This window comes from Canis aureus, chromosome 22, assembly GCF_053574225.1.
Source record: "Canis aureus isolate CA01 chromosome 22, VMU_Caureus_v.1.0, whole genome shotgun sequence".
Classification (NCBI taxonomy): domain Eukaryota; kingdom Metazoa; phylum Chordata; class Mammalia; order Carnivora; family Canidae; genus Canis; species Canis aureus.
The window spans coordinates 45064843-45092670 of record NC_135632.1 but is presented as its reverse complement, the minus strand read 5'-3'; the positions used below and the strand labels follow the sequence as shown (position 1 = coordinate 45092670).

At 47.5% G+C, this 27828-nt stretch overlaps 1 protein-coding gene across 3 annotated transcripts in view; it reads left to right on the top strand.

Annotated features, from left to right (window-relative positions):
* Positions 1–27828, top strand: part of ITGA9 (integrin subunit alpha 9) — a 353430-nt gene that overhangs the window by 301798 nt on the left and 23804 nt on the right. For all 3 annotated transcript variants that reach the window (XM_077865823.1, XM_077865822.1, XM_077865824.1), the window contains exons 26-27: positions 1403–1504; positions 16850–16969. In XM_077865823.1, coding sequence (XP_077721949.1) covers positions 1403–1504; positions 16850–16969 — 222 coding nt within the window. The remainder of the gene's footprint in view (positions 1–1402; positions 1505–16849; positions 16970–27828) is intronic.

Here is a 27828-nt window from a genome sequence, read left to right as displayed (position 1 = left end):
AAGAAGCGTTTAAATTTGGTTTTAGGGGCACCTGGATGGCTCATGGGTTAAGCATCTGCCTTTGGCTCAGGGCATGATCCGGGGTTCTGGGACCTAGTCCTGCATCGGGCTTCCCACAGGGATCCTGCTTCTCCCTCTGCCTGTGTCTCTGCCTCTCTCTCTGTGTGTCTCATGAATAAATACATAAAATCTTTTAAAAAAATAAAAGTAAGAATAAAATTGGTTTTATTGCTGTTTAAGAATAAGAACTAGTGCGTAAGTCCCAGGTAAAGTACACAAAGTAGCATCCCCATGTCATCCCAGGAAGGTTTCTGTGATTTCTTTGACAGAGATGAGTGGGGGGCTCCCTCAGAACGGTTTCCTATGAGAGTCCTCTGCTTTCACTTCTCGGGGGGGGTAGGTTTTGGCAGAAGTGGGTGGAAGCTGGCATCTGATCTGTGCCTCCGTGTGCGACAGGCAGGCTGAGGAGATGTGGGTGGGTGAACTACGAGACACCTTCCTGACAGAGCTCCAGCTCCCCCCAGCAGGTGGGCTGCGGAACACTCCAGTAGCCTGCACTCTGTTTCCACGCCTGAAGCCAGGCTGCTCCTCCACTGCGGTCAGTATAGCACCATCTGTACCACTGGCTCAAGGTCGTGACCCTTTCCAGAGCCAGAGTTTTGCCCTTTTTCTAAATTCCTCCTGCATCCCTGCCTGGGAACCATTTTCTCATTATCTGGATCTGAACCCCCACCAAGGCCTGCGACAGCATCTGGCTAGTGGACTCTTCCTGAGTCTTAGACACGCCCACGCCCACCCCAGACCCCTTGCTTCTCAGGCCACAGCCTGATTTAAAAACCAGATGTTTCCCTTTCTCCTTCCCTCTACCCGGTACCCTCTCCCCATGTGAAATGGATTTGACCCCCAGACAAATGGATTTTTACCCCCTCCTGTAAGGGTAAAGAAAGAGTTAAAAGTAACTCATGTAAAGGGTTTGAGGGTTGTGGTCAGAGAAGGAAGATGCTTGAGAAATAGAAATCAGATGCCTTCTATGGAATGCCAGGCCCGGATTTGTTGTACACAATTAAACAGCTTTATTTATTTTCTACTCTTTGTGAATATGTCAGTATCAATATCCAAATATCTGGCTCTTACCACTTGGAAACCACGGCACACAAGCTTGCATGTATTGATGATTGGCAAAACTTCCATTTTTAAGCACCCACCATGGCATGAAAGAATTCTCAACAGAGACTGTAAAATTCTGCTTATGTAGGTATCTGGGATGGGAAGGTATCTGGTTCAGTGATAACATTTTTGTCCGTCTCCCATGGAATCTTAGAATTTCAGTTTTGCCCGGTACCTTAAGGCCTAACCACTATCGCTAAAAAAAAAAGTCTGAGTTGTATTGTTTCCTCCACAGGACAGTTCATCTGTCATCCAGTTTATGACCCGCGCCAAGGTCAAGGTGGACCCTGCCCTGAGGGTGGTGGAGATAGCCAACGGGAACCCAGAAGAGATGACGGTGAGTCAGCCACCCCTAGAACAGCACTCCTTAGAGGGTGGGGAAATCTGGGTGGCTTGGTGCTAGAATTTGAGGGTAAAGATGGTGTCTCTGAGCCAAGATTTGTGGTAGACCCAAGACCATGCCTGCCTTGGCTTCCAGGCCCACATGGAGAATTTCTGCCGTCTGCTCTTGTGATAGCATTGCTCTTTACTGTGCCATCATTATGTGAAAGCTCCCTGCTATGACCAGCCAAAGGAAAAATAGTCTGGAAGTACCCTTGACAGGGCTTGAATTTCCATTCGGAAAGCCAAGACTATTTTTATCTTTTTCAGACCTTTCCCTGAAATCTCATCTGTGCCACCCCCATAACATTGCTTCATGGATAAACACTGGATGTTTTAAAAACAAGTTGTTTAAATAACTTTAAAGAGGTCACATCCAAATTTCCAAGGCCTAGAACCTTCTTTCATTCTCTAACCCCTTGTCCTCCATAGAGTACAGTTGGGATGCAAGCCTCAGAGACATAGGAGGGCACAGCAGCAAGGAAGCTTGGACGTCGGGGTGTGAGAGAGACCGGAGGGGAAGTGTGGCCTTGGGATTGTGCTGCCCTTTACTGGCTTTCGGGGATGGGCAGGGAGGCACATCCCTGACACCCACACTCAGATCCTAGGCAGATAGAAAGGAGAAACAGCAACCTGTGAACTGGTTTTGCCACTGAGCTAGGCAATGACATTACTTTTTTGTGCTCCTTCCCTGGAATTCACCTTCTCTCGGGAACTCTTGGAAGCATCCATGTTGCTGTGATAAATTTACATATGTGATAAATTCATAGAGATTATGTATCTATAAAGAAAAGGTTGCTAACTAACTCTGGGAAATGAACAAGGGGTAGTGGAAGGAGAAGTGGCCGGGGGGTTGGGGTGATTGGGTGATGGGCAATGAGGGGGGCACTTGGCGGGAGGAGCACTGAGCGTTGTGCTGTATGTTGGCAAATTGAACTCCAATTTAAAAAATTTAAAAAAAGAAAAGGTTGTTAACTTATTTCCCATCAACAATGGAAACACCATGCATCTGAAGGTTAGGATGGGGATCAGACCAGAGCCCACTCTTATAAGACCCTAAACAGTAAGCCTCTGGGACCACCTCGAAACCTCAGGCCTGCTCCTGTGTGCAGCGAACAAGAGACGAGAGCGTTGGCTGGTACAGAATGAAAGTGGATCTGTGAAGCTCCGGAGATGGGATGTTTGAGCTGCCCCAGGGCTTGGAAAGGACCATCCATCAGATGCGGAGCTTGACTCCTCTATTCATACCAAGGAATTGACCAGGTGCTAATTTTAATAACGGAAACCAAATGGGATGAGAAGGAAAGGCGTTGGCATCTCTCACCTTTGAGGAGGAGTTTTTCTGGCAGTTGGATATTTGGAGCCGGCTTTTGCCTCTCCCTCCCTGCCTTTTGGCCATTGCACTGCTAATTCAGACTCTCGCCTGAGAAGTGAAGGAGATCGTAATTCATCACTCATTGTCATAGCTCTGGTTAAAGAGTTTTCTAGAATGCAATCCATGCCCAACATGAGAGGTTTGGAATATTTGGGTAGACCACAGTGTTCCCAGTTAAGAGCAAAGGGATGTAATTTAGCAGGTTTTCTACAGGTGGAATCCCTTGTGTAGATGAAAAAAAAAATCGGCACATTGCCTTCGATGACAACACTGAACTGTGGGATCCAGGAAGACATTGCTTAATGTCCCATTGTTGGCTTCTGAGTCATCTGTACGCCCCCAAAATACCACTTCCATTAATTACTGTTCCGTTTTGAGCACTATGGTGATATTTTCATTATCAAGAGTTCTTTGGAAGAAGCTCTCATTTCAACTGATTTTTCTTTAGTACTCAGCCATCAGAATCCTACAATGTCCCACTCTCCCTCCTTTCCAGGACTTTGCCTTTTCAATCCATGAGCTAAGATGAAGTCCTACAATCTGTTCTCAACTTTCCTGGCAGGAAAAAAGAAATCTTTTCTGAGTAGGAAGGTTTACTTTTTTAGAACAAACACGTTCTTCCCTGCATGAGTCTTCTGAATGCCTGGCTCTCTGTCAACTGTCTTTTTGAGGGGAAATTTCCATGGAGGGTAGCCACCAGATTTAAACCAAGCAAAATTTCACAAGATTTTAGATTAGGTACCAAATTTTGATGGCCTTGGAATGAATAGGAAGTGTACCTGTAGCTGGTATGAACAGGGTATGGGCAAGAAGAGAAATCTGATTTGTAACTACATGAGGTAGGTGTACACAATGGTAAATGTCATCGACAGGGACATGAAATGATTTTCCTGTGACCTTGTGGATCTTTTCTTTTTATGCTCTGGTCTGAGTGGTGCTTTACAAAGCATTTGGATGAATACGTAGAAATATGTAATAGATTCTTGAAGCATTTGCCCTGATTATTGATAAATAGACGTGGGAGTACTTTCCAGGTCATGTGTTAGCATTTGTCCAAGACCAACCACACCAAGCTTATCTGTGTGCAGATCCAAACCTGAGAGTTCCAGGTGAGACCAGTGAGGTGGCATTCCATACTGGTTTCCAGGTGCCAAGAGTATGCTGCATCTCGTATTCTTATTCCACCCAGCCCTTCTTACTTTTCAGGGAGAGTTGCCAACAACTAAAGCTAAAAACTCCCACAGGGCAAACCAAAAATCTGGAGAATGGGCTTTGCGACTGCAAGCCACCGCCCCCAACTCCCTTCCCAAGCTGGGTGAGAAGCCTCTATGAATTACATAGCAGACCTATTTCCTTGATATTTTCAAATAGCAGAAAATATGATACACACATAAATCTGTAGACAAATAAGTCATTGCCATGTGGACTGTGTACCAGGCTGAGATCTTAGGAGCAAGTAGGAGGGACTGGCTCTGTCTCTCTTCTGCAGAATCACAGTAGGTTCAGAGGCTATTGTGGCTCCCAGAATTGCCAAGAAGGCTGGAGAACCAGACTAGTGATAGGAGAGGAATTAAGAAACCCAAGGAGCCAGGACCACAGGCTCAGTCAGGCCACAGGAAGAGCCTGGCGTGGTGCCCGGGACACAGATGTGCCTAGCTTCTCTCGGCCCCTTGCTCCAGAGTCAGGCAGGAGGCTTTCACTAGCTGAGGTTAGGTCCCTGTCACCAGGAGACCACATCCCAGGGAAAGCAGATCACCGACATTTCTGCCTCACCATTGCCCTGAGACTCACGCAGAGGAGGATTCCCCAGCACTAGGAGGGAGGTCATCACGGAACTGCTAAAAAGTGACAAGTGTCCCCTCCCCTGTGCTTCTCCAATCCTTGAGGCTCAATATTGGGCCAACTAACCATTCCCAAGCTCTTCTTAGGGCATCCCTCTGAGCCAGAGTCCTTGTTCAATCATTTAGACCATTCTTTTGGGCAAGCTGCAACCTTAGTGAGGGAATGTAAAAATATTTCTCCAAAGATGGTTAAGGAGTATTTGTGCGCTTTTGCTTTTTTATTTTTTTAAGAAAGCGTGTGCTTGAATGAGTGCTGTTTCCTTGCTTATTTGACAGGGCAAATGTTTGGGGCCCTTCTCCGTCTACCATGGTGCATGGGAACCATATGTCCGCATTGGCATTCACCTCCCTCGCGCAGCTCACTGCCACCAGCATCCCTTCTGCAGATGGGAAGATAGGTCAGATTTCTAACAAGTGCCCGAAGATTCCCTTTTGCCTCCCACCCCGGGTTAGAGCCACTAGTCTCTTGCTCTACTGAACACAGGGCCTCTGATACTTGGGAAGAAGAAATGATTTGCCCAAGATCTCATAGGGACTGAACCAAGAACAGTGCCCAGAACCTTTGAGTCCCAGCCTGGTGTTCCTTCCCCTTCCCCGCTGCAGCCAGCCAGACCCTGGGGAAGGCACTGAGCCAAGGGGAGTGAAACAGCCTGGACAAATGCAAAGTATCCAGTATGGAAAGGAAATCATTGACCTGTTTTAAAGCATCTCTATTAAAAACCACCCAGGTGGCCTTGGAGCCCAGCCAGGTCCTTCAGACTGGACCTGGTTGTCCTCACCCCAGTAGGGGCTTTCTCCTCTCATCCCTAATCAGACCCCACAATGAAGCCATGGGATCACAGCCATACTTTCACTCCTAAAGAAATCTGCCCTCTCAAACACTAATGGATCAGGACAGCAAGTTGCAGGTTCATTTTCTCTGAAGTCATTTCAGTTCAATTCCCAGGCTTGGCCCTTTTGAGAAGTCAGACCTCTGAATACAGAGCACTGCATCTCCCCTTGGGAGTCAGGAAAGCCCAGATTCAAATCCATCTCCCTCACATCCTAGTTGTGTGACTTTGGGTGGCAGGTATGCTCTGTGAGCCTCAGTTTCCCCACCCATACTATGAGAAAGCTTCTACTTGCTAGAGATTTCTGCCTTTGTTCTGTACCCTACCACAGCCTCCCAACCAAAGATGCAAGCCAGGGCATCTCAACCAGAGAGGCATCACTTAACATGGTAAACAGATTACTCCAAAAGATGCCTCTTAGCGTCCTTTTGTTGTACTGCTTCTTGGTGTGAGCTTTACAGTTGTTACAGTCACCAAGTGGATTATGACATGTGCTTTACACTTATGTGGCCAGTTACAGTTAAAATTACATTCTACATGGCAAGAAAGTTTTCCCCCCTTGAACAGCAAGTTACGTTGCAGATGAGGGTCATTAGAAGGTCACCACCATCCCCATCATATACCATCATCCAAAGGTGGTCCTCCCTCTCACCCACCACCCCCAACAAGTGAGAATTCAGTTATTAACTATAAGGAATTAAGTAATATCTCAGCATTTGCCAGAAGAGGAGTCCTACTTCTTAACAGGTACCAGTTGCTTATTTATTTGATGGATACTTACTGGGGGCTTGCTAAGAGCCAGGTGCTGTACTAGGCAGTAGAAATTCAATGGGAAACAAAATAAACATGGTCCCTGTACTTCCAGAGATGACTGAGAGGACAACAGATGGTAATCAGGGAAGCAAAAAAGGATTTCATTTCAAATTGAGGTTAGTTCTATGGGAGTAACCTGCTCTCTGTTAAGGGGGTCAAAGAATCTTTCTCTGAGGAAGTTGAGATATAGAAAATGAGAAGGAATTAGCTTGCCAAGAATGGAAAGAGGTGCCCCAGCTTGAGGGAAGAGCTGCTTGAAGGTCCAAACAGCCCACTATGTTCACTGTTCAAAGACCAGTGTGTCAAGACCCCCGGGAACAGTGAATATATCTGCAGGGGAACGCATAGGCAACTCCACGCCATGTAACGCCAGGGGGCAGTAGCAAAAGGAAGCCTCTGAGAGCTTCTGTTTGAAGTAGGGAATGGCATGATCCAATACACAATTGACCCTTGAACAACACAGAGTCACAATGACCCCTCTGGCAGCCAAAAATTCACATATAACTTTTGTCTCTCCAAAAAACGTAAGGACTAATGGCCTACTATTGACTGGAAGCCTTACTGATAACATGAACAGTCAATTAACACATATGTGCTTATGTTATCTGTATTACATACTATATATTCGCAAATAAAGTAAGCTAGAGAAAAGAAAATGTCATTAAGAAAACCATAAGGTAGGGATGCCTGGGTGACTCAACGGTTGCGCGTCTGCCTTCAGCCCAGGGCGTGATCCCGGAGTTCCGGGATCGAATCCCACATCAGGGTCCTTGCAGGGAGCCTGCCTCTCCCTCTGCCTGTGTCTCTGCCTCTCTCTGTCTCTCTCATGAATAAATAAATAAAATCTTAAAAAAAAGAAAGAAAAAGAAAACCGTAAGGTAGAGAAAATACATCTATAGTACTGTACTGTATTTATTGAAAAAAAATCCTCATAGAAGCGGACCTGCACAGGTCAAACCAACTCTTGCAACTCTTGTGATGTAAGAGTCAACTGTATATTTAAAAATCACAGGCTGCCATGTGGTTAGTGGATTGGAAGAAGGAAAGGTGAAAATAAGGTTAGTTAGAAGCTTGTGACAGTTCCCTGGCAAGAGATAATGGTGGCAGAGGAGATGGAAATGGACATGTAGATTTATGTCAGTAAAGATGTTGCAGTTTGTGCTGGTCACATGTAGGGAATGCCTGACCAAAAGAGTTGGGAGGGATCAAGTGACATCTTGATACAAAGCCCCTTGCCTGGAGCATCCATGTGGGCATTCACTTAATAGTGGCTCTCATGGCATAAAGAGATGACCAAGGACAGGATGAACCACATGAAGAATAAGCCTCTCCCTCCCCCAAAACCTCCAGGGTCTCAGCCAGCTTATTCTAAATCAGTGATCTCTGGTTACCATCATGATCATCATCACTGCTGTTATTTTTTAAAACAATGGAACCCACTCCTAAATTGAAACATGGTTTGGTTGAATCAGAGCTGAGGTACCCCAAATTCCCCCAGTTTTTTACCTCCCATTTCCGTTGGTGGCCTCAGTACTCCCTCATTGAACCCCTGGTCTTTAGAGAATTCTGCTGTGAAAGGTGGTATTTAATCCCTGTGGTGTGCCTGGCGTTTGATGTGATAAGCTCTGGTGACCTTCTGAGCCAGGTATCATGACTCTCGTTTCCTGTTGGGGAAACTGAGGCTCTGGAAAGACCTTCCAACCTGAGGTGCCACAGCGTGTCGGTCGAAGAGCCAGGACTGGCTGCTGGGTGCGCCTGTTTGCAAGTCCTGAGTCTTCCTTAATACCGTGCTCCTCTGCCCCATTCTGGCCCATGGCCTTGTGCCCACACACAAAGGGAACACCATTCTGAGCAGGTGGTAGGTATCACAGTCATGGGTGGTAAGCAGCTGGCCCTTGGTCTTCAGAGCGACCCGTGGCTCCGGTAGCCTGGGAAGCACATTGTGTGCAGACTAAAGGGTCTGTTGATTCTGAAGCTCTTCCTGTTGTGGCCTGGGCCCTCACCAGATGCACAGCTTCTCATCAAGATAGCTGGAGATAAATGAGCTGTCCTCCCCTCTTCCCTTTATTTTTTTAAAATTTTTTTAAAGATTTATTTATTTATTTATTCATGATAGACACAGAGATTGAGAGAGAGGCAAAGACACAGGAGGAGGGAGAAGCAGGCTCAATGCCAGGAGCCCGACGTGGGACTCGATCCCGGGACTCCAGGATCACGCCCCGGGCCAAAGGCAGGCGCTAAACTGCTGAGCCACCCAGGGATCCCTTTTTTTTTTTTTTTTTTTGTTTTTAATTTTTCCCCCCTCCTCCCTTTAAAGAGCGGTGGTGAGGATTATGGGCAGTAGTGGATATAAACTCCTCAACGAAATGTCAGGAACTCAGTAAGTCCCCAACAAATGTGACCCGTTATTAACAACAAAGGAATTAGCACCAGCCCAGCTCATTCCTCTGCGTGTGCTAATGGGGCAAGGCTTCTCTGAAACCCAGCGCCTGGCAGCCACGGTGTGCTTGGCATGTCTGTCTGTCACAGCATAGACGGACAGTATCAATCTTGCCAAACGTGCAGTGTGTTTTCTGGTCATTGATGTTGTCTCCATAAGTGTCCCTGCTCCCCTGAGCTGGTGTGCTCCCCGAAGACTGTGTTCTGAGAGCAGTTTAAGGCTTGGCTCTGTGGGGAGCACTTCTTCCAGCCCTCACAGCCCTTTCTCTGTCCTCCCTCCCACACACCCTCACTGGCTATTAGATGTAATCAGAAGCAGGTGGAAATGTCATTTCATTGTCCCAGATGTTCCTCCCTTTCTACTTTTTATTGTACTCAAATTCCTTTTCTGTGAGACGTGTGTGATGTTGACAGCAGACAGCCTCTTGCCATTGTAACTGACCTTCCGCCGACTGGGTCTGAGGTCGAAGCTCCCTTTGGGTAGGGCTGACTGCAGGTCCCTTCATCCCCGGCAGCCGTTGTCCAGCAGAGTCCTGGACCGGGGGCACCCTGTTGTAGTCATGTCCTCAGGCCTTACACAGACACCTGAGCATTGCCAGCTATGACATTAGGCATATTTGCAGTGGTGGGATTGTAAAAGTTTCCAGAAACACAGAAGTGAATTGAGCTCTCTGGTTCTGGTTTGCCAGCTGCCTCAGACTGGAAGTTGGCTCCCGGTGGTCCCCTGACACTAGCCTGCCAACCTCAAGTACATGAAACTTTACAGCAGCAGGCAGGATGCCCGGTATCGGGGCCGGCTGTGTCCCCAGCCTCACGTCTGTCCTCCTCAGAACCTCTGATGAGACAAATCCTCAACTCCTCCTTCTCTTATGTATTCTTAATTAACATCCGGCACCTAAGCCCTCCAGCTTAAGTCCATGGCCATGCCATCATCCATCCCTTCACTGCTCAGAACTTCTGTCTCCCCATCTCTTGGCCTCCTATCAACCTCCACCATGAGACTCCTCCTCATCCTCAATCTCTTTCCCTTTCTCCTCACCTCCTTTCATACCAGAAAAGCACCATATACCTCCCCAGCACCATTTCCCCTGCAGCCCTACTATCCAGGTTTATTCCGTGAACCCACACACGCCCCACCACGTGAAGCTCTTCCTCCTAATCTACAGTCCTTTCTCAGCTAAGTGCTCCAGGCATACTGCGAACCATGTCCCTCCCCTGGTCAAAACCCTGCATTGGAATCCCATTCCTCTTAAGATAAAGCAGATGATTCTTAACACAGCCTCCAGCCCTTCCTATCTGTCCAGCTTCATCCTGAACATCTTCCTTTGGCTTCTTGTTCATTCTGTTTGCTCCAACCCCACTGTCTGCTGGCCCTGTATCACCCCTACCAAGCATATTCCTGCCATAGGGGTTTTGCACATGCTGCTCCTTCTTAGAATGCTGTTCCCTCCCTTCCTTTTTGACTCGTCACTCTCAGCTCACACAGTTCCTCTAGGAACTCTTTCTGACTGCCATGCCTATCTCAGAATCTTTCATAACCGTGAACCTCTCCTTTGGAGCACTTTACAAAATTATAATTTCACATTTATGGGTCTAATTGGTCAGTATTCTCTAAAAACTGGAAGCTTTGTGAGAGCCTGGACCACCTGCTTGATTCGTCACGGAACCCCCACAGTGCCTGGCACATAGCAGTTGCTATGTAAGCATTTGTTAGATGCATGGATGGATGGATGGATGGATAGATGGATGGATGGACAGATGGATGGGATGGATGGACAGATGGTTGGGTGGACAGATGAGTGGGTGGGTGGGTAAGCAGATGGATGGATGGATGGCCAGAACTCCCTGCAAAGAAATAACATTTGCAACTCTATTTTTGAGGTAGAGAGAAGGGAAGCACACTCAGACGCTCAGAGACTCAAGCTTCAAACCCCAGATGTCTTGTTGCAGACTGAATCACATTCATGCTTCATCTCATATTATAGCCAAGAGGACATTGAATGTATTAATCTGTGCATTCATGAATCACATAATGAATCATGATCCTGATTTAGGCGACAGGAGGACATGCATTCGAAACCGTGTTCTGTAAGAATTCACAGGGCACTGGAGTCCATCAGCAGGAAGATCCATCATTACCTGACAGAGTGAGAAGGACTTGGAGCCAGGACTGCCAAGTACTCAGCTATGGTTTTAAAACTGTTTCAAAACTGGCTCTGGGGTAGGGATAGGCAGACTTGGGAAGGGGGCCGAGCACGCTGGACTCTGGCTGCCTACCTTCTTTACGACCAGAGAACCTCCACTTTTTTCTGTTTCAGACATGGGGATAGCACAGTAGGTCTTCTCTGCTAAAAGAGGTTGAAAATTGCTGTTTCCAGAAGCTCAGAGAATGACTAATTCTGCCAAAAAGAAAGGAATGGATCAGGCTTCTTGAAATAGGAGATGTTGAAGCAGTGTCTTTCCTTTTCATCTTTTTTTTTTTAATTCGCTTTAAAATGCTAAATTAGGGGGTATGGGGTTACTGGATGATGGGCATTAAGGAGGGCACGTGGTGTGATGAGCACTGGGTGTTACACTATACGTTGGCAAATGAATTTAAATAAATGTTTTAAAAGGGAAAAAATGCTCAGCTTAAAAAAAAATTTATTAGCAAAAAGAAAAAAAATGCCCATATCAAAAAGCACCTGTGTACTTTTGAAACTTCCTATCATCTTTCTACAAAGCTGATACCTTCTAAATATTAAACTGATATTCTCATTTTTTGACTTAACATTGTAACATTTATCATTTTTCCCACATTATCATGTTTTCAAAAGTATTTAAAACATGGAAATCAGGTAAAAAGATGATTGCACGTCCTTCCAATGGTAGACTGGAGCATTCCCTAGCCCCTCTCTACTCAAAGTATGGACCAGCGGCATTAGCATCACCAAGAAGCTTATTTGAAATGTAGAATCTCTGGTCCCAACCCAGAGTCACAGATTCAGAATCTGCATTGTAACTAGGTTCCTCACGTGAATCTTGGACACACTGAAATCTGAGAAAAGGTGTAGCACGCCTGCCTAACTCTCTAGGGCCTGGATTCTGTCAAATTACAAGTTGATTGTAGAAGACTAATAAGTTATAAAGCCTTTTGCCAATAAAGGTGAAAATGATTTCTGTCTGGCAGAAAATATGATTCCGAAGATTATAGTTCATCGCCCTGTGGGATATTAGCCAGTTTTGTATCTGATTTCAGCATTCTTGTGTGTGTACACTCGCGTATGTGTGTGTATGTGCACGTGTGTTCCACATACGTTTTCAGATCCTTCTTTGAACTAGTTTCACCATCCTGCTGGTTCCCTCAATAATGAATTAAATCCATCTTTAACAGGTGTTCGCTCTCTATTTGTATGAGCAGCATGTCTTCAGCTTTTTGAAAATTGTACTTGGACAGCCAGATTTATCATCCTTTTTAATAGCTCTATGGTATTCCACTTTGTGGTTGACCATAATTACCTATTTACTTATCCGTTGCCTTGTTGTTAGACGTTGGGGAAATCTCTATTATGTACCAGTATAAATAATTACTCAGTGAACATCTTTGAAAACAAAACTTTTTCTGTTTTATGTTTCTTTGCCTTTGAGTAAATTTTCAAGTACAGGATGAATGAACCAAAGGGTATGAACATTTTTAAGATGAGCAATATTGGAGTTTGCTAAATGGACAAGAATGGAAGGGCATTCCAGATGGCCAGAGCAGCCTGCAGAGAGGCCAGAGAGCACGGGTCCCACAGGCAAGATGACGCAGACTGGCTAGGATGTGAATGGTTGCTCTGCAAGGGGCTGGCCAGGTAGGAGGGAGACCAGACTGTAAAGAGCCCCAGGACCCAGATGATGTATTCAGTGTAAAGGGAAGCCATTGATAGCTTAAGTAGAGAAGCAACAGAAGACCTACATTTTAGAAAGACAACTCCTAACACTAGGGAATCCTCCCGAAGGCTCCTGAAATGCTCTTATCTAAGATGGGACTTCTTTTTCTTTCTTTTTTTTTTTTTTTTTTTAAGATTTTATTTATTCATTCATGAGAGACACAGAGAGGCAGAGACATAGAAAGAGAGAGAAGCAGGCTCCCCGCGGGGAGCCCAATGCAGGACTCCCTCCCAGGATCCCAGGCTCACGCCCAGATCCAAAGGCAGTTTGCTCAACCACTGAGCCACCCAGGTGCTCCAAGATGGGACCTCTTAAAACTGCAGGACACTCTGATTTTCTCTCCTACACGAACTTACTAGAGTCTTGACGTGCAGGGGCCAGCTCTGCCAGAGCACGAGACACACACCCGAGAAGATGAACTGCATCACTAAAAATAAGAAAGGATTAAACACGCATTCCGGGGAAATGACAGGGCATTCTTGTGGAATTTGCTAGACTAAACTGCAGTGGACACCCTTAACTGTGTCTGTATCCGCAAAACCAGACCTCCGGCGCAGCTTTGCGGGGATGCAGATTTCTGGCACTGTCCCTGAGAAGCCACTGGGGCTCTCCAAGGAGCTGGACTACAGCTGGCCCACACTGAGCTCACGGCCTGCCTCAGCAACTCACCGTCGACAGGAAGGTTCACAGACTTGCGTTACTTTCACAACACTATATCTGATTTTCCCTTTCAGACCCCCATTTCACAAGGGGGGAGCTGAGAGCAGGATCTTGGTTGCCTAACATCGTGCCTGTTGGCCACAGTGTCTTGCCTCATCTGTACAAGACACCGTGAGAGATTCTGAATATGGGAGGTGGTTCAGTCTATAGCTTTTTAGGGGTGAGAATCCAAAGGCACCAATCTGTCTTTAAAGACAGGGACCGGGATCCCTGGGTGGCGCAGCGGTTTAGCGCCTTTGGCCCAGGGCGCAATCCTGGAGACCCGGGATCGAATCCCACATCGGGCTCCCGGTGCATGGAGCCTGCTTCTCCCTCTGCCTGTGTCCCTGCCTCTCTCTCTCTCTCTCTCTGTGTGTGTGACAATCATAAATAAATAAAAATTAAAAAAAAAAAAAAAAAAGACAGGGACCTCGGGGATCCTTGGGTGGCTCAGCGGTTTAGTGCCTGCCTTTGGCCCAGGGCGCGATCCTGGAGCCCAGGGATCAAGTCCCGCGTCAGGCTCCCCTGCATGGAGCCTGCTTCTCCTTCCGCCTGTGTCTCTGCCCCCCTCTCTCTCTTTCTATGTCTATCATGAATAAATAAATAAATAAATAAAATCTTTTAAAAAATAAATAAATAAAATAAAGACAGGGACCTCTCAATCTAAACCAGATAGGAAATAGGGGCGCATGAAGACAGAATTCACAACTCCTTTCCAAGCCACTACCCCCTGCTCAGTGTCTGAAAACCACTCTTGGTGACAGGATAGGATGGATAAATAGATTGTAGTGTGTTCACACAGTACAGTTCTATCCAGCAGTAAGGATAAATATGCTACAACCTGGATGACTCCCCAAAACATAATGTTTTGTTTTGTTTAAGATTTTACCCATTTATTCATGAGAGACCTAGAGAGAGGCAGAGACACAGGCAGAGGGAGAAGCAGGCTCCCTGCGGGGAGCCTGATGCAGGACTCGATCCCAGAACCCCAGGATCACGACCTGAGCTGAAGGCAAACACTCAACCACTGAGCTACCCAGATGCTCCCCAAAACACAACATTAAGAGAAAGAAGCCAGACACAGGAGTTCACACTGTACTGTTCCAAATGTTCCAAGGACAAAAGCAGGCGCAGTTAATCTAGGCCCTGAGAAGTCAGATTAGTGGTTACCCTTGTGCAGGTGTTAGCAGAAAAGGAGGGGGAAGGAGGCATCTGGGGGACTGGTCATATTTTGTTTCTTATTCTGGGTGCTGATTACACGTGTATGTTTAGCATGCGGTATATAAAAATTCAGTGAGCCATGCACTTGGGTTATGTTCACTTTTCTCTATGTATTTTAGACATCAACAAATGGTTTTTAAAAATTAAAGACTAGCCAACTGTGTACAACCTCAAAAACATCTTCTGGTCAGCACTGATAGAAAAATCACTTTCTATCTGTCAAGGATTGGCTCTGCCAGGTATTAGATTCAGAGCTTTATGTGCATAGTACCCTTGAATTCTCTAGGGAGGTGCTATTTTACCCCTATTGTGCAGATGAAATGAGGCTCAGAGAGGTAAAGTACCTTGCCCAAGGTCACACAGTCAGTGAGTCTGTGCTACAAGGTGGCCTCCTTTCCATTCCCAGAATGACAACTGTGTCTGTAGTTATTATCTTTCACTTGTCCCCATGCAGGAAGGGATGGTCTCTGCTCTGCCTGGTTTTCCTTGAGATAATGTTCTGGATTCAGGGCCTGCAGGTGTGACTGTGGCAGGTCATCTGCCTCATGAATGACCACAGCCCCCCCAGCCCCCGGTGCACAACTCCCCTCCTACCCCAGCTGTAGGGATAGACACAGTGAGATAGAGATGCTCACATTGGCTTTCCTTATCACCCAGACACAGACAACAAATGACCCATTTAACCAACCAGTATTCTTTAAGAAGAGCCACCATCAGCTTAGGCACTCCGTGGTGTGACATTGGCAAGCTCAGATTTAGGGGCTTGGGGTTGGCTAGACCTGAGTTCAAATCCTGACTCTGTACTTAAGCTACAGAGCAAAAGGCTTTTCCTCTCTGGGCCTCCATGGTTCCCTTCTGTAAAATGGGCGTTGAAGCCGTCCTCGGGTTGTTGTGTAAACTAGTCGGGGGTTACAAGTAAAGCACCGAGCCTGACACAGAGAGCTATTTGGGAAGAATTAGAGAGCTGGGAGCTAGGCCCTAAAAGGGGACATACATGGTGCTGGACATATGGCTTGAGCAGGGGAGGGCAGGACCGCTGGGCTCCTCCATGATAAGCAAGGCTTCCGGGCAGAGGCAGAGCCTCAGTTGGCCTCCAGCATCCAGCTAGGGTTAGATAGGCTTTCCCCAAGGATGGAATGGCCCAGCTCAGACAAAGACCTGGGTATGGGCCAACCAGGCAGCCGAGGGAGATGATGACCGCCCAGCACTGTGAGTCCTGTCTCTTTTGCAGCAAGCTCGAGTGGGCAGTGGATGTTAGGGAAAGCTGCCAGGCAGCGAGGACACAGTGGATGCTTTGAATTCTACAAAACCAAACTGCACGGTGCCCGGTGAGGCTAAAACAGGGCCGAAGGGTACACTTAGCATTAATATGTATTAAGCAATCAGTTCCCTGGTGGAGAGTGGGAGGCCCTGACTCGTCTGCCAGTTTCCGCAGTGTAAACATTGGCCCGTGGCCCATTTCAGACCACGACTGCAGTGTCACTAGATGTGGGGCGAGGAAGAGAAGCACGCGGTTGGCTCTTGCAGGCTGCTAACCCACACACCACCGGGTTTCCATAAAATTTGGGGAAACTTGCCTCACTGTGGCAGGGGCCAGGATGCATATGGCTCCCACTGGAAACCAGAGCCCGGCGCTTCAGTAGTGAGGGCCTACTGTGTGCTAGGTGCTGCCATGAGACCTGAGACAGATGGTGTCCTGGCCCTTGTGGAACGACAGCCTGTCAGGAAACTGGCATTGATCAAACGATTGCGCTAAGCTACTTGTTGAGGTGAACACTTGGGGAGAGTACCTGTCTTACATGGAGGGCATGTCCATGTCCTTCATTGCAAAACCATAATAAAAGAGAGACTGTTGTTGCCTGAATCAAGAGCGGAGCACGTCCTCTGAGACCTTTACCACGTTTATGTTCGCTTCATGATACTGGTCAGGCTTTTTGTTGTTACAACCCTTTCAAGAACTGGGGCTTGGATTTCAAGTGCCTTTTCTGATGCTCGTGGGGGAAAAAATCCATCAGTCTATAAGCAGAAAAGCATAGAACCAAAATCTACTCTGGTAACAACAGAATGGACACACTTATAGTTCCCTCCAGACATCAAGCCCAGGCCGGGCTCTGTCACGCGATGAGTACTTGTGTTTGAGCATCTTCCCCCCCTTCTGCTTTGCCTCCTAGGTGGTCTTCGAAGCCTTGCACAATCTGGAGCCCCGTGGCTACGTTGTGGGGTGGATCATTGCCATAAGTTTACTGGTGGGAATCCTTATCTTCCTGCTGCTGGCTGTGCTGCTCTGGAAGGTGAGTCTGGTGATTGTGGGGGGCCCCACGGAGCCCCCACCCATAGGTGCACAGTCTTCCTGCCTCACCAGAGGCAAATTCTCTTGGAAGAAATTTCCTCTTAGGACTTTCTTCATGGTGCAGGTACAGTGGAGGGAGGGCAGGGCCCCCTGCAGGCTCGAATGGAATCTTGGTTCCTCTTGAGGCCACTCATAACCATTCAAACATCTCAGCCTCACTCCATTCTTACCCTTTCACTGGTCCTATCAGGAAGGTGGGAGCCTGACTCCACACCAACAGAAGCCTGGGGAGGCACAGCGGACCCTGGGATGGTTCACCATTTCCTTGGGGGGGAAAAAAAGCAAGGGACTGCAGGGTAATTCTTTGTTCTTTACCCATGTAGACTATGAAAAGGGCTTCTGCCTTACTCAGGTAGCTGAGATGAGCTAACTGTCCAGAGTTCTGCCTGGGGAGCTGAGTGGACCATTCTCCCAACCCCTTGGTGGTTCATTTGTAGGTGAACCAAGGGATAGATTTCCCCTGCCTCCTTCACCAGGGAATACCTGCCCATCCTTCTTGCCTCCTGTCACTTTCTCGAGAAGAAGGGAATGTCCTCATCCCAAGTCTGAGATGCTTTCTTTGCCTCACACTCTCAGAGATCTGGAGTCCCTTTACTTCAGAGCCTCTATATTCATCAGTAACAACCTCAGAGTCATTATCTAGTGAAGGTATGTCTCTTCCACTGGACAGTAATGTTCCAGGTGAGTGGAGCCCCTATGTGGTCTTGGGTCTCTGGCTCCTAGGATAGCAACAGGAACCATAGGTGGGACCTACTGTTCCCAAAGCCTTGATTTTCCAGGGTTCGCAGTTTCAGAGGCAGGCGGAAATGGCCTCTTACAGCATTATAGACAAAAGCTTTAGATTCAAATAATTAGCTTCTGAGATTGCAAAATAATTTTTATTGATCCAACATTGTAACATGTCAGGAAGAAAAAAAAGATTGTAAAACACTCAGGAGTCCACATCTCAGAATAACCATGATGAACAGTGTTGTCTCTTCTTGACCTTACTCGCTGCATAAAGATGTAGACCAAGTACTCTCATAGCACCTACTTATTTTTGAATAGGGATGTTAAATTTTCCAGTAATATACTCGATATACTCAATATATTGTGAGCTACAAGACCTCTAAAGTCAAAACTGTGGGTTCAATTATTAATCTGAAAAAAAAGCATATTAAATATACTTTTATCTGAGAAGTCTAGAAACAGGAAAAAAAAGTGTTGTATTACACATTTTTCAGACTGACAATGGGACTCATTGCTTTAAATTTAGAGCTATATCACCTGAAAAAGGGTCTGGAGGTTTAATGAAAAATATTGAGCACACAACTTGAAGTAAGCTTATCTTACATTCCCATGCTTTTCATGTACTGTGTTTAAGCCTATTCTTCCCCAAACACAGTATTTAAACATCTTTCCATATTGTTAAAAACCCACTCTCAGGCCTGTCATGAGGCTGCAAGGTCTGCCCTTGTCCAGCCCTGTGATACAGGAGTTTAGGTGGCTCCTGGTTTCACACCTCCTTTAAGAGTGCCATAGTGAATATCATCCTAAGAGCCAAATATTTGCACAAATCTTCCATTTTGTGCTTAAGATGAAACCCTATAAATGGAATTACAGAGTCAAAGGAAAAGAGTACTTTAAGCCTTTTATTACATACTGCAAATTGCCTCTAGAAAGGTGATACCAATTCACCCTCCCACAAGCGCTGCAGTATGTGTCCATTTTCCTATATATTTGCCAGGAGTGGATATTAACCTTTTTTTTTTAATCTGCCAATTTGTTGTTTGTTTAATCTATGTGGCCAGTAGATTCTTAACTCCCCCTTCTCTCTTCCAACTTCCTGCCCAGACTGCCTCTGGTCTGCGGGCAAAGAACAAAGCCAGCTCAGTGTTTGGAATCTGAAGAGACCGTAAGGGCATTGGTTGGGGGGTGTGTGTGTGTGTGTTTCTTCCTTCTGCCTTTGTCTGGGCCCTTCAGATGAGAGTAAGCCTCTGTCCTCCAAAGCTGGGTGCATGAGACCAGACAGGGCCAGAGTGGGGAGTTTTGTGGCCATGCCCCATTCCCGCTCATGACAAGAATGCCCTCCTTTTGACCACCCTTCTTGGCTCTGCCACTCAGGTGTATGTCTCACCTCTGTTTACATGCACTTGCTTCATTCCACCTGCCATCTGCTTAGCTTTGCTTTTGCTGTGTTTATTTAAAGAATGCAGTTGTAGGAGATAGCTGTCATGGGGTGGCCAGGACCCTGATGTCACCCAGATATATGTGATCCAAAGAGCCAGGACCCAAGAAGGCAGACACCACCATCTACCATGGACCGGGAAAGAGGGCAGAGTGGTGGCAGTTAAGTGGCGGCATTACCACAGACAAAGTCTTGCCATTACTAATGAGGTGGAAGACAATGGTCTAAAATAGCTTTAAGGAAGCAGTTGAATGATGCCGTGGGGCTCAAAACCACTTTGCTCATCATCCAAAAGCCGTACTTCATTTTGGCTCACATTTATTGAACACTTGCTTTGAACCAAATGCTGGGTAGGTACATAGATACATCAGTGATTGTGACTCCTCCATGCCCTTGAACGCTTCACCATGCAGCACACAGACCTATAACATAATAGAGTATGATGAGTGTGTGCAAGCTTCTCTGGAAACTGAGAATAAGATACCATTAATCTCTCACACCAAGGGGGAATGGAAAGACCACAGAGTACCATGTGAGAGGCCATAGAGTACCATGTGGAAGGTGAGAGGAGCACTTTGCAGGCTAGGCCAATGGCTGTGCACAAGAACTGGGCTCTAGCACTCGCCAGCTTGGGAGAGTCACCCTCTCTGACATTCAGTCTCTTCCTCAGTAAAATGGAGACCATAACCTGGAGCCGAGGCATAGAGAAGATACAGGCAAAATCTTTAGCACTGAGCTTAATTAACACTTAGAAGCACCTGAGAAAAATCATAGGACATTTCACAAATGAGGTGTCATTCAAGTCTGACCTTGGATGTGGTTTGAGTTTTCCAGGCAGGGAAGGGCAGATAGATATTCCATCTAGAAGGTAGAGTTGGTGAGAAAGTTGTGTTGTGGCAAGCAGCTTGTGAGGTGTGTCATGAGAGGGCAGCCACCTGCAGTGAGATCGTCCACCAGGGCTGTGACAGCACCCACTGACCAGGAGAAAGGGGAAGCATGGGGGGCCTGGTGGTAGAGCAGTAGTATTGCCAGATCTGTGCTCCCCTCCCCTCCACCATGGTGATGGCCCTAGCCTCCAGGGACATCACCATGGTGGAGGGGAGGGGAGCACATTAGAGCAGGTAGGACTTGGTGGCTGGTTGGGCTGGGAGGTCAGGAAGGAATGAAAGTAGCCATCCTTCGCTGCTTTTAGCTTAGACAATTGATGGTTTCCCTTAGTCAGAGGAAGGAAGGCAGGATCTGAAGTCATTTTGGAAAAGGAGCTGCTTGGTATGAGACATTTTGAGTGTGTGGTGCCTATAGGCGACTAGAATGGGCTTGAGTCACTCCAAGCTCCCCTCACATAGCAGGGGGAAGGTTGCCAAAAGGATATTCCTGTCACCTCACTGGTCTGGCCAGCTTTCCCTTCAGTTTCCAGGGCTAAACATACTATCTCAGGCATCATCAAGGCCCTTTTTTTTCAGTGGCAAAAACCAACAACAACAATAACAACAACCAACAAACTAGAAATCCATCCACAGCCACATAAGCAAGAAAGAGAATTCTAAGGATGTAAGGGTATGCATAGACCCCAAAGGAAACATGTGTATCTGCATCCAGAAAGTGTCCAGAAACCAAGCCAGACAACCCCCTCTTCCCCTCACTCCCTTTGTCCCATGCAGCCCCTCACTACTGCCTCTCTACAGCCCTGCATCATGTTCTCCCAAAACAGACCTGCCTCTCCACACATCCCTGCACACATCAGTCCCAGCCAAAGACTGATCCCAGTCTGCAAGTCTAGGGGAGAGAATGTATACTGCTGTGGCTGGAGGCAGGAAACTGGCAGGGAGAGAATTTGGCTCCACTTGGGTCACATGTCTCCCACTGATCCAAACAGCTAAGACTACGGTGAGAGAAAGATACAAGGTGGCACTTTGGGGAGGTAGGATGGGAGTTGGGCTGAATCTCATAAAAGAAGGAAATTAGGCAGATACCACAAAGGTGCTCACTCCAGCAGGGCTTCATGGTTGTTCATGGTGCTGTTGCCCACATCATGGGCTTTTATATTGTACCATTTAGCTGCTGCTGTGTAACAAACTGCCCCCAAGTTGAGTGGCTTTGAACAGCCATTATATTACCTCTTACAAATGTATAGGTTAGGAGTCCAGGAAGAGTTTAGCTAGGTGGTTCTTCTGCTCCCAATGACATTAAGTGGAGTCACAAGTGGCATTTACCTGGTGGCATGAGGAGTTCAAGACAGCTTCACTCACATTGCTGGCACTTGGTGAGGATGACTGGGAGGTCCACTCCCTCTCCATGTAGACTCAGAACTTCCCAAGGGAAGGGTCTGACTTCTTACCTGATAGTGTAGGCCCCAAGAGAGCATGGTAAAAGCTGCTGGTTCTCTTAAAGCCTGGTCCAGAACTGGCATAGCATCATTCCACCATATTCTGTTGGTGAAAGCAGTCACATGCCAACCCAGATTCAAAGGAGGGGAAATAGACCCCACATCCTAATAGGAGGAGGGGCAAAGGGTTTAGGGCCACCTTTTATCTGCCACATTCATGATGGCCAGAGATAGGGGCAAACTCTTAATCTTTTCTTTGAAAGTCACTGTTGTTTTAAAGTATTTGAAACCTCATCTCTCTTCCATAGTATCATAAATAAAATCACAATTGAGCTTCTTTAGGGAAAGGGAATAAAAATTAATCTTGGTGCAACATTCACGAATACACTCAGAATTCAGAGTGGATAATCTCTTTAGGCAAAGCTACAATGCAGGAAGTAAGTTAGCAGAGGGAGTTTCTTTAAGAAAAGCATCTTTCGGGCAGCCTGGATGGCTCCGTGGTTTAGCGCCGCCTTCAGCCCAGGGTGTGATCCTGGAGACCTGGGATCAAGTCTAGCATCTGGCTCCCTGCATGAGGTCTGCTTCTCCCTCTGCTTGTGTCTCTGCCTCTCTCTCTCTCTCTCTCTCTCTCTCTCTCTCTGTGTGTGTGTGTGTGTGTGTGTGTGTGTGTGTCTGAATAAATAAATAAAATCTTAAGAATAAAAAGAAAAGCATCTTTCTTCAACAGTGAACTAGTATGATGACCATAGGAGGTTAAAAATGGCAAGCAAAATGTAGGATTATTTTGAAGACCTACATATTCCTGAAACTTCACCAACAGACCTCTTATCAACTGTGATTCCTGTGTCTGTAACCTAAAAATGATGCCTTATGTATAGAATAGAAATCTGATACCGTATCGACAATCCAGTGCATAGAAGTCTGTTGATTAGTTGGACTAAAGACCAGCCTAATATTCAGCTTCCATGGGAGGTCTTTATGGTTTTGGGCTTAATGCCATGGTTCATATATAATTCCTTCCATCCCCGTCAAGGGGAAAACCACTGAGTGGTACCCAGTTGCCACTGCTGACCAGGAACCCCTTATCTTGCCACCTATGGTTGCTTGCCATTGCCTCAAGCTGATGAGCCAAAAATGGTCATTCCCCAGAATGTGCCACATAACCACAGATCATAGCATGGTACTGAGAACGGAACAAAGCCAGTGGCTGTGCTGATGTGTTCTTTGTAAGACACAGGCCTGTGGGTCAGCACGCTTTACCCTTGAAAGATGGCTAGTGCCTTCATTCAGCAAACAGTATTGGGTCCCTACTAGGTGAGAGACTCTGGGCAAAGGGACAGCGGTAAACAAAAGAGCCCTTACTCAACCTGGAAGACCTCTGGGAAATGCGGTTAAGTGACCAGACATGGTGGCTGAGCCAAGCACCCAGATTGGTGAGCAGGACTTGGCCAGGGGAAGGGGCTGTGCCACCATCTCCTAGGCCCTCCTGCACTCACCATGGTGCTACTAACATGCCCCTCATCCACGATCAATCTACAATAGAAAGCCCTTCCAGGCTCCCTGCCTACTGCTCAGCCTCCACCTCTGCCTCAGGGCAGACCCCAGAACCTTCCTGAAGGTCCGCCCGCCGCCTGCATCCCCCAGGCGCTCTCAAGCTTGGCGGCAGCAGGCCCTGGCTCCAGCACAAAATCCACAACCAGGGTTCCGAGCTAACCAGACCCTTCTTCAAATACTGAAATGGATCCTAATCAGCTTCCCCCAAAGCTGGGATGTTAGCAGACACTGGGAGCCATAATTTAAACTTTATGTGTGAGGATTACAGTAGCTTGCCAAACCACCATGCAGGAAGAAAACTTTGAAATATGAAACTCTTTTAAGGGAGAAAAATCCAAATGAGTTCCCCTCTCCTTTCCTTTAGCTCCTGATGGGGGTTGAAGCTGCCTGGGCCTGGGCCTCGTGTCTCTTTGCCACAATCATAAAGGCCTGTTGATAAAAGAAAGTGTAATTGTCCAGTAGGGATAGCCACTTCGTGGGGCACGTGCACATTACGAAGTGCCTTCAGGTCCCGAGGCCAGCCTCTGGGGCAAGTGGCAAGAGAGTGAAGACTCAGGTTGTTTTTCCTTTGGAAGAGAAAGCCTCATTTAGGGCCCTGGCTTCTCAGTGCCTCCCTTCCCCACCACTCTCCCTCCACCCTTGGGCAGTTTGCCAAAACACACAAGCCACCCCTCAGTGGAGGAGAAACACTCTTCATCCCCCCCTTCCACGTTCAACCAAGGAACCTTTCCCCTCGCTCCTCTCTGCCCCTTTTGCAAGCTCCGATGCTTGGAGCAAAGGGAAGCGCCACCACCTTGCCAGCCCAGTAACCAGGCCCTTCCCCAGAAGGCTGGGACCCCTTAGCTCTTCCTTTTCCCAGGCAGGGAGGAGGCCGGCCATGGTGGGTGTTCACTGCCCTTGAACCCTCTGCTGGGCCTGTTCCAGGAGCCTGCTGCTTTAAAGCTGGCTTTGGGTTCATGGTTTTTATTTGAGAGCATTTCTTCTGACCTCAAGCAGAAACACGCAGGAAAATAAATCTGTGAAATGGCCCAGAGGATGTGTAAGGTCTGGCAGCCCCTCCAGGAGTCACTGGGTTATCACCTTCCCTCTAGCCAGGCTGTAAGAATCCATCTTGCTTCTCTTCCAAAGAAAGAAGGTGAAGATGCACGCACACACGCATGTACACACGCACGCGCACAAACATCCTTCGCACTGTCTCAATCAAAACCATGTGCCAGAGACACTCAGTGGGGACTATTTATGCTTGGAAGTAAATATTGGGCTGATGTTGCACCGTCAACATCTCAAGAGAGACATGCTGTGTAAATACTCAGGGAACTGAAGAGATCCCATAAACATGAGGCCACAAGTTAGTCCAAAGAAGGAGTGTGGCTGAGGTCCTTGGAATGGCTACCCAAGAGGCAACCCACAGGCCAGGGAAGGAGGGGGCCGGGATCTCACAGGAGGCTAGACGCCTGGAGCTGTGCAGCTAGGCCCTCGCTCACCCCGAAATGGGCTGGTGCAGGTCCCAGAGGTTGACCAGGCTGCCTTTATTCCTAAGTTTTAAGCCTCCCTCCCAGTACCTCCCCAACTAGGACTCTTCAAAGGAAATCTTTCCCTTGTTTTCTGGGAGGTTTTTGATACAAGTTTCCATCAGAAGGTTTTGTGAGTCTGTCAGGAGGGCTCAGGGAGCCACTCTGTGGGGCTGGAGGCTCCTAGCAGGACCAACAGAGACAAACGCCAGAAAGCACACTGCTGCCTCTGTTTGCCGCTGAGCAAAGCTTGGCCTGAGTCGCTCCTCCTCTAGGGTTTCCATGAATGTTTCCTCCACTACAGACAGAACAGTTATAAACACAGTCTTTTGCCCTTCGAGTGGCAAAGCAGGCCCTGGAAGGTTCCAGAAAAAGTGCAGGTCAACATTGACTCCCCTGGATGGGAACTGAGTGGGGGTGCTGCTGCGGGGTTCAGCTTTAACTCATCACTGATCCATTTCCCAGTGGGCTCTGTCGGCAGCAAAAACAGGTTTTGCCCGGCACATCTCAAAGGTCTTCCCCCAAAGTAATCGTGAGGACTAACCAGAGTGAGAGTGTATGGTTAAGGAAGACCTGCATGAGAGAGAAATGTCTTTGAAGTCTCAGTTTATCTTCATTTAAGGAATTGTATAACTCTTTATGTCTTATTATACATCCATACTTTAATATAAAAATGTTCACATTCAGTTTTCCAAAATTTCCATAAACTCTTGGAAAACAGCTGCCCGCAGGTGGGGACTCTGTGCCTTGTGCCTCCGTAGCGTGAGTCCTGGGTACAAGGTTGCATGCCCCACAGGCTGCAATCCCGAGTCTGGTTTGGGGACCAACATAAAAAGGGGTCGTCGTTGTTTCCGCTGAGGTCTGAGAATGCCCTGGGTCTCTGGGGCACAGCCAGACAGCGAGCTTCCCTGTGGCCCAGCAGGGAGGTAGTTGGAGCAGGAGCAATAATCAGGACCCACGGCTCCCTCTGCCACATCTCTCCGAGTGGATCCTATGGCACTGGGTGGGCAGGCCTGGGTGACACAGTTGTTGGGAGCCCATTGCTTGGTAAACTCAGAGCCTGGGCTTTGGGTCTATCAAAAGCCAAAATTAAGCTCTAAAACAAAGCACAAAGGTAATATGCTCTGTTTCTGAAATGGAATTAGCTTGATCGTGCAAGAAACAGTATTATTTTGACAGACCCACCGCTGGACTCTATGGCACCTCTCTGCAGACTAGTAAACAGCACCGCCTGGGCCAGAAACTTTACTTCCATCTGTCAGGAAATTCGGAAAACCTCGGCTGATTTGGTTAGTGGGGGTGGGGGGGGAAGACACTCTACTGCCATCTACTGGAAAGTAGTTGTAATAAACCTAACATGTCTGCGATGTGAGGGGCACAGCCTGCACTGCTGCACCCAGGACTCCTTAGCCATGAGAGTAGGCTGTGGTTTAAGAAATGGTCTTTGGGCTGCATAGAAGGAGGGCAAAGCTCAGTGGCAGCTCCAACCTTCCATCTAAGAGACTACACACAGGTGTGCCGGGCACAGAGCTCTTGAGACACTGGTGTTGGAGGAGGGCATGGAGTTTGCAAGGCTATTTCGCAGCAGCGTTCCAGTCATTCCGGAGGTGGGGTGGAGGGTGATTCTTAGGACTAATGCTAACACCACACTGCTTGATAGAAAAGAGCTTGCCTCTGCATGCCTGCAGGAGACAATGGTGCCTTCACTTTGTTGATAACATGTATAACACTGAAACATGAGCACATGGTAGCTACGCGTGACAGTGTAATCCAGGAGCTCCAAATCCCTGCTAGCTGGTTTGCGCACTCTATCTCAGATCCTTATGCTAGCATAGCCATGAGAAAGTGAGCCGACTTTTGTCCTGCTTGGAGATGAACAAGGAAAGTCTGTGCAGCAGTACAAGGCTGCTGCAGTACAAATGATGCTCCTTAGATCTAAAACTATCAGGTGCCCCTCTGCCTCTCTTCCTGTGGGTGTTGATTCATTCAGTACGTCAGACAAAAAACACAGACTGCCGTATCTAGTTAACTCATGCTGCATAACAAAGCACCCCAGAGTTTAATGACTTAAAAGCAACAAATATCTGTGAAGTTCATGGGTCTGTGGTTTGGGCTGAGCCTAAGCGGGGTGTGAGGGGGGCCACTCTCTGGTCTCAGCTGGACTCATGTCTACACCTGCAGGCAGTTGGAGCTTGGCTGGTCTAGCAGGGCCTCAGCTGGGTGCACTCTCATCTAGATGGAGCTCATTCACATGGAGGCCAGGCAGGGTTCTGCGAGAGCTAGCAGAAGTGGGTGAGGCCTCTGGAGGCGTAAGTGTGGAACTGACACGGCATCCCCTCCACAGTATCCAGTTGTCAGAACGAGTCACGGTGCAGATTCAAGGGGTGGGAGTCAGCCCTGGCCTCAGGATGGGAACCACCACAAAGTCACATGGTAAAAGGCCTGGATTCGAGGAATGCAGGACTGTGGGCATTTTTGGAGTTTGTCACTGCTGCCAAGTACAGGTGATACGCTCAGTTCCATGGACAAAATACGAAAATCCTACCTGTCGGGGGTTCTGAGACTTAAAAAAAAAATGTATGTATCTATTCATGAAAGACACACAGAGAGAGGCAAAGACATAGGCAGAAGGAGAAGCAGGGCCCCTGCGGGGAGCCTGATGTGGGACTCAATCCCAGGACCCCAGGATCATGACCTGAGCCAAAGGCAGTCGCTCAACCACTGAGCACCCAGGTGCCCCGGGGGTTCCTAAGACTTAAGGCAAATGGGAAAGATAATAAGGGAGCAGTTGAAATCCTGCTTGATGAGTGCCACAGTAGAGATGAGTTACTTCCCTGGAACTGAACCTGTGAAACATCACACCATCAGCAGGCAGAGTTCTGTGCTAAAGAATTTTTATTTTATTTTATTTTATTTATTTATTTATGAGAGAGAGAGGCAGACAGAGACACAGGCAGAGGGAGAAGCAGGCTCCATGCAGGGAGCCTGACGTGGGACTCAATCCCGGGTCTCCAGGATCACGCCCAGGGTTGAAGGTGGCGCTAAATTGCTGTGCCACCCAGGCTGCCCTGAGCTAAAGAATCTTACATCCGTACCACATCCAGCTTAGTCTCATGATTATGTTCTCCCCAGCACAGAAGGTGCTCATGACACATTTGTCCAGTCAACCGCATTTTTATCCTAACGGTATTTCAAGCAGTAACTTCTTAGACATTTCCAGTAAGTCACGGGTTGCTCTTCTG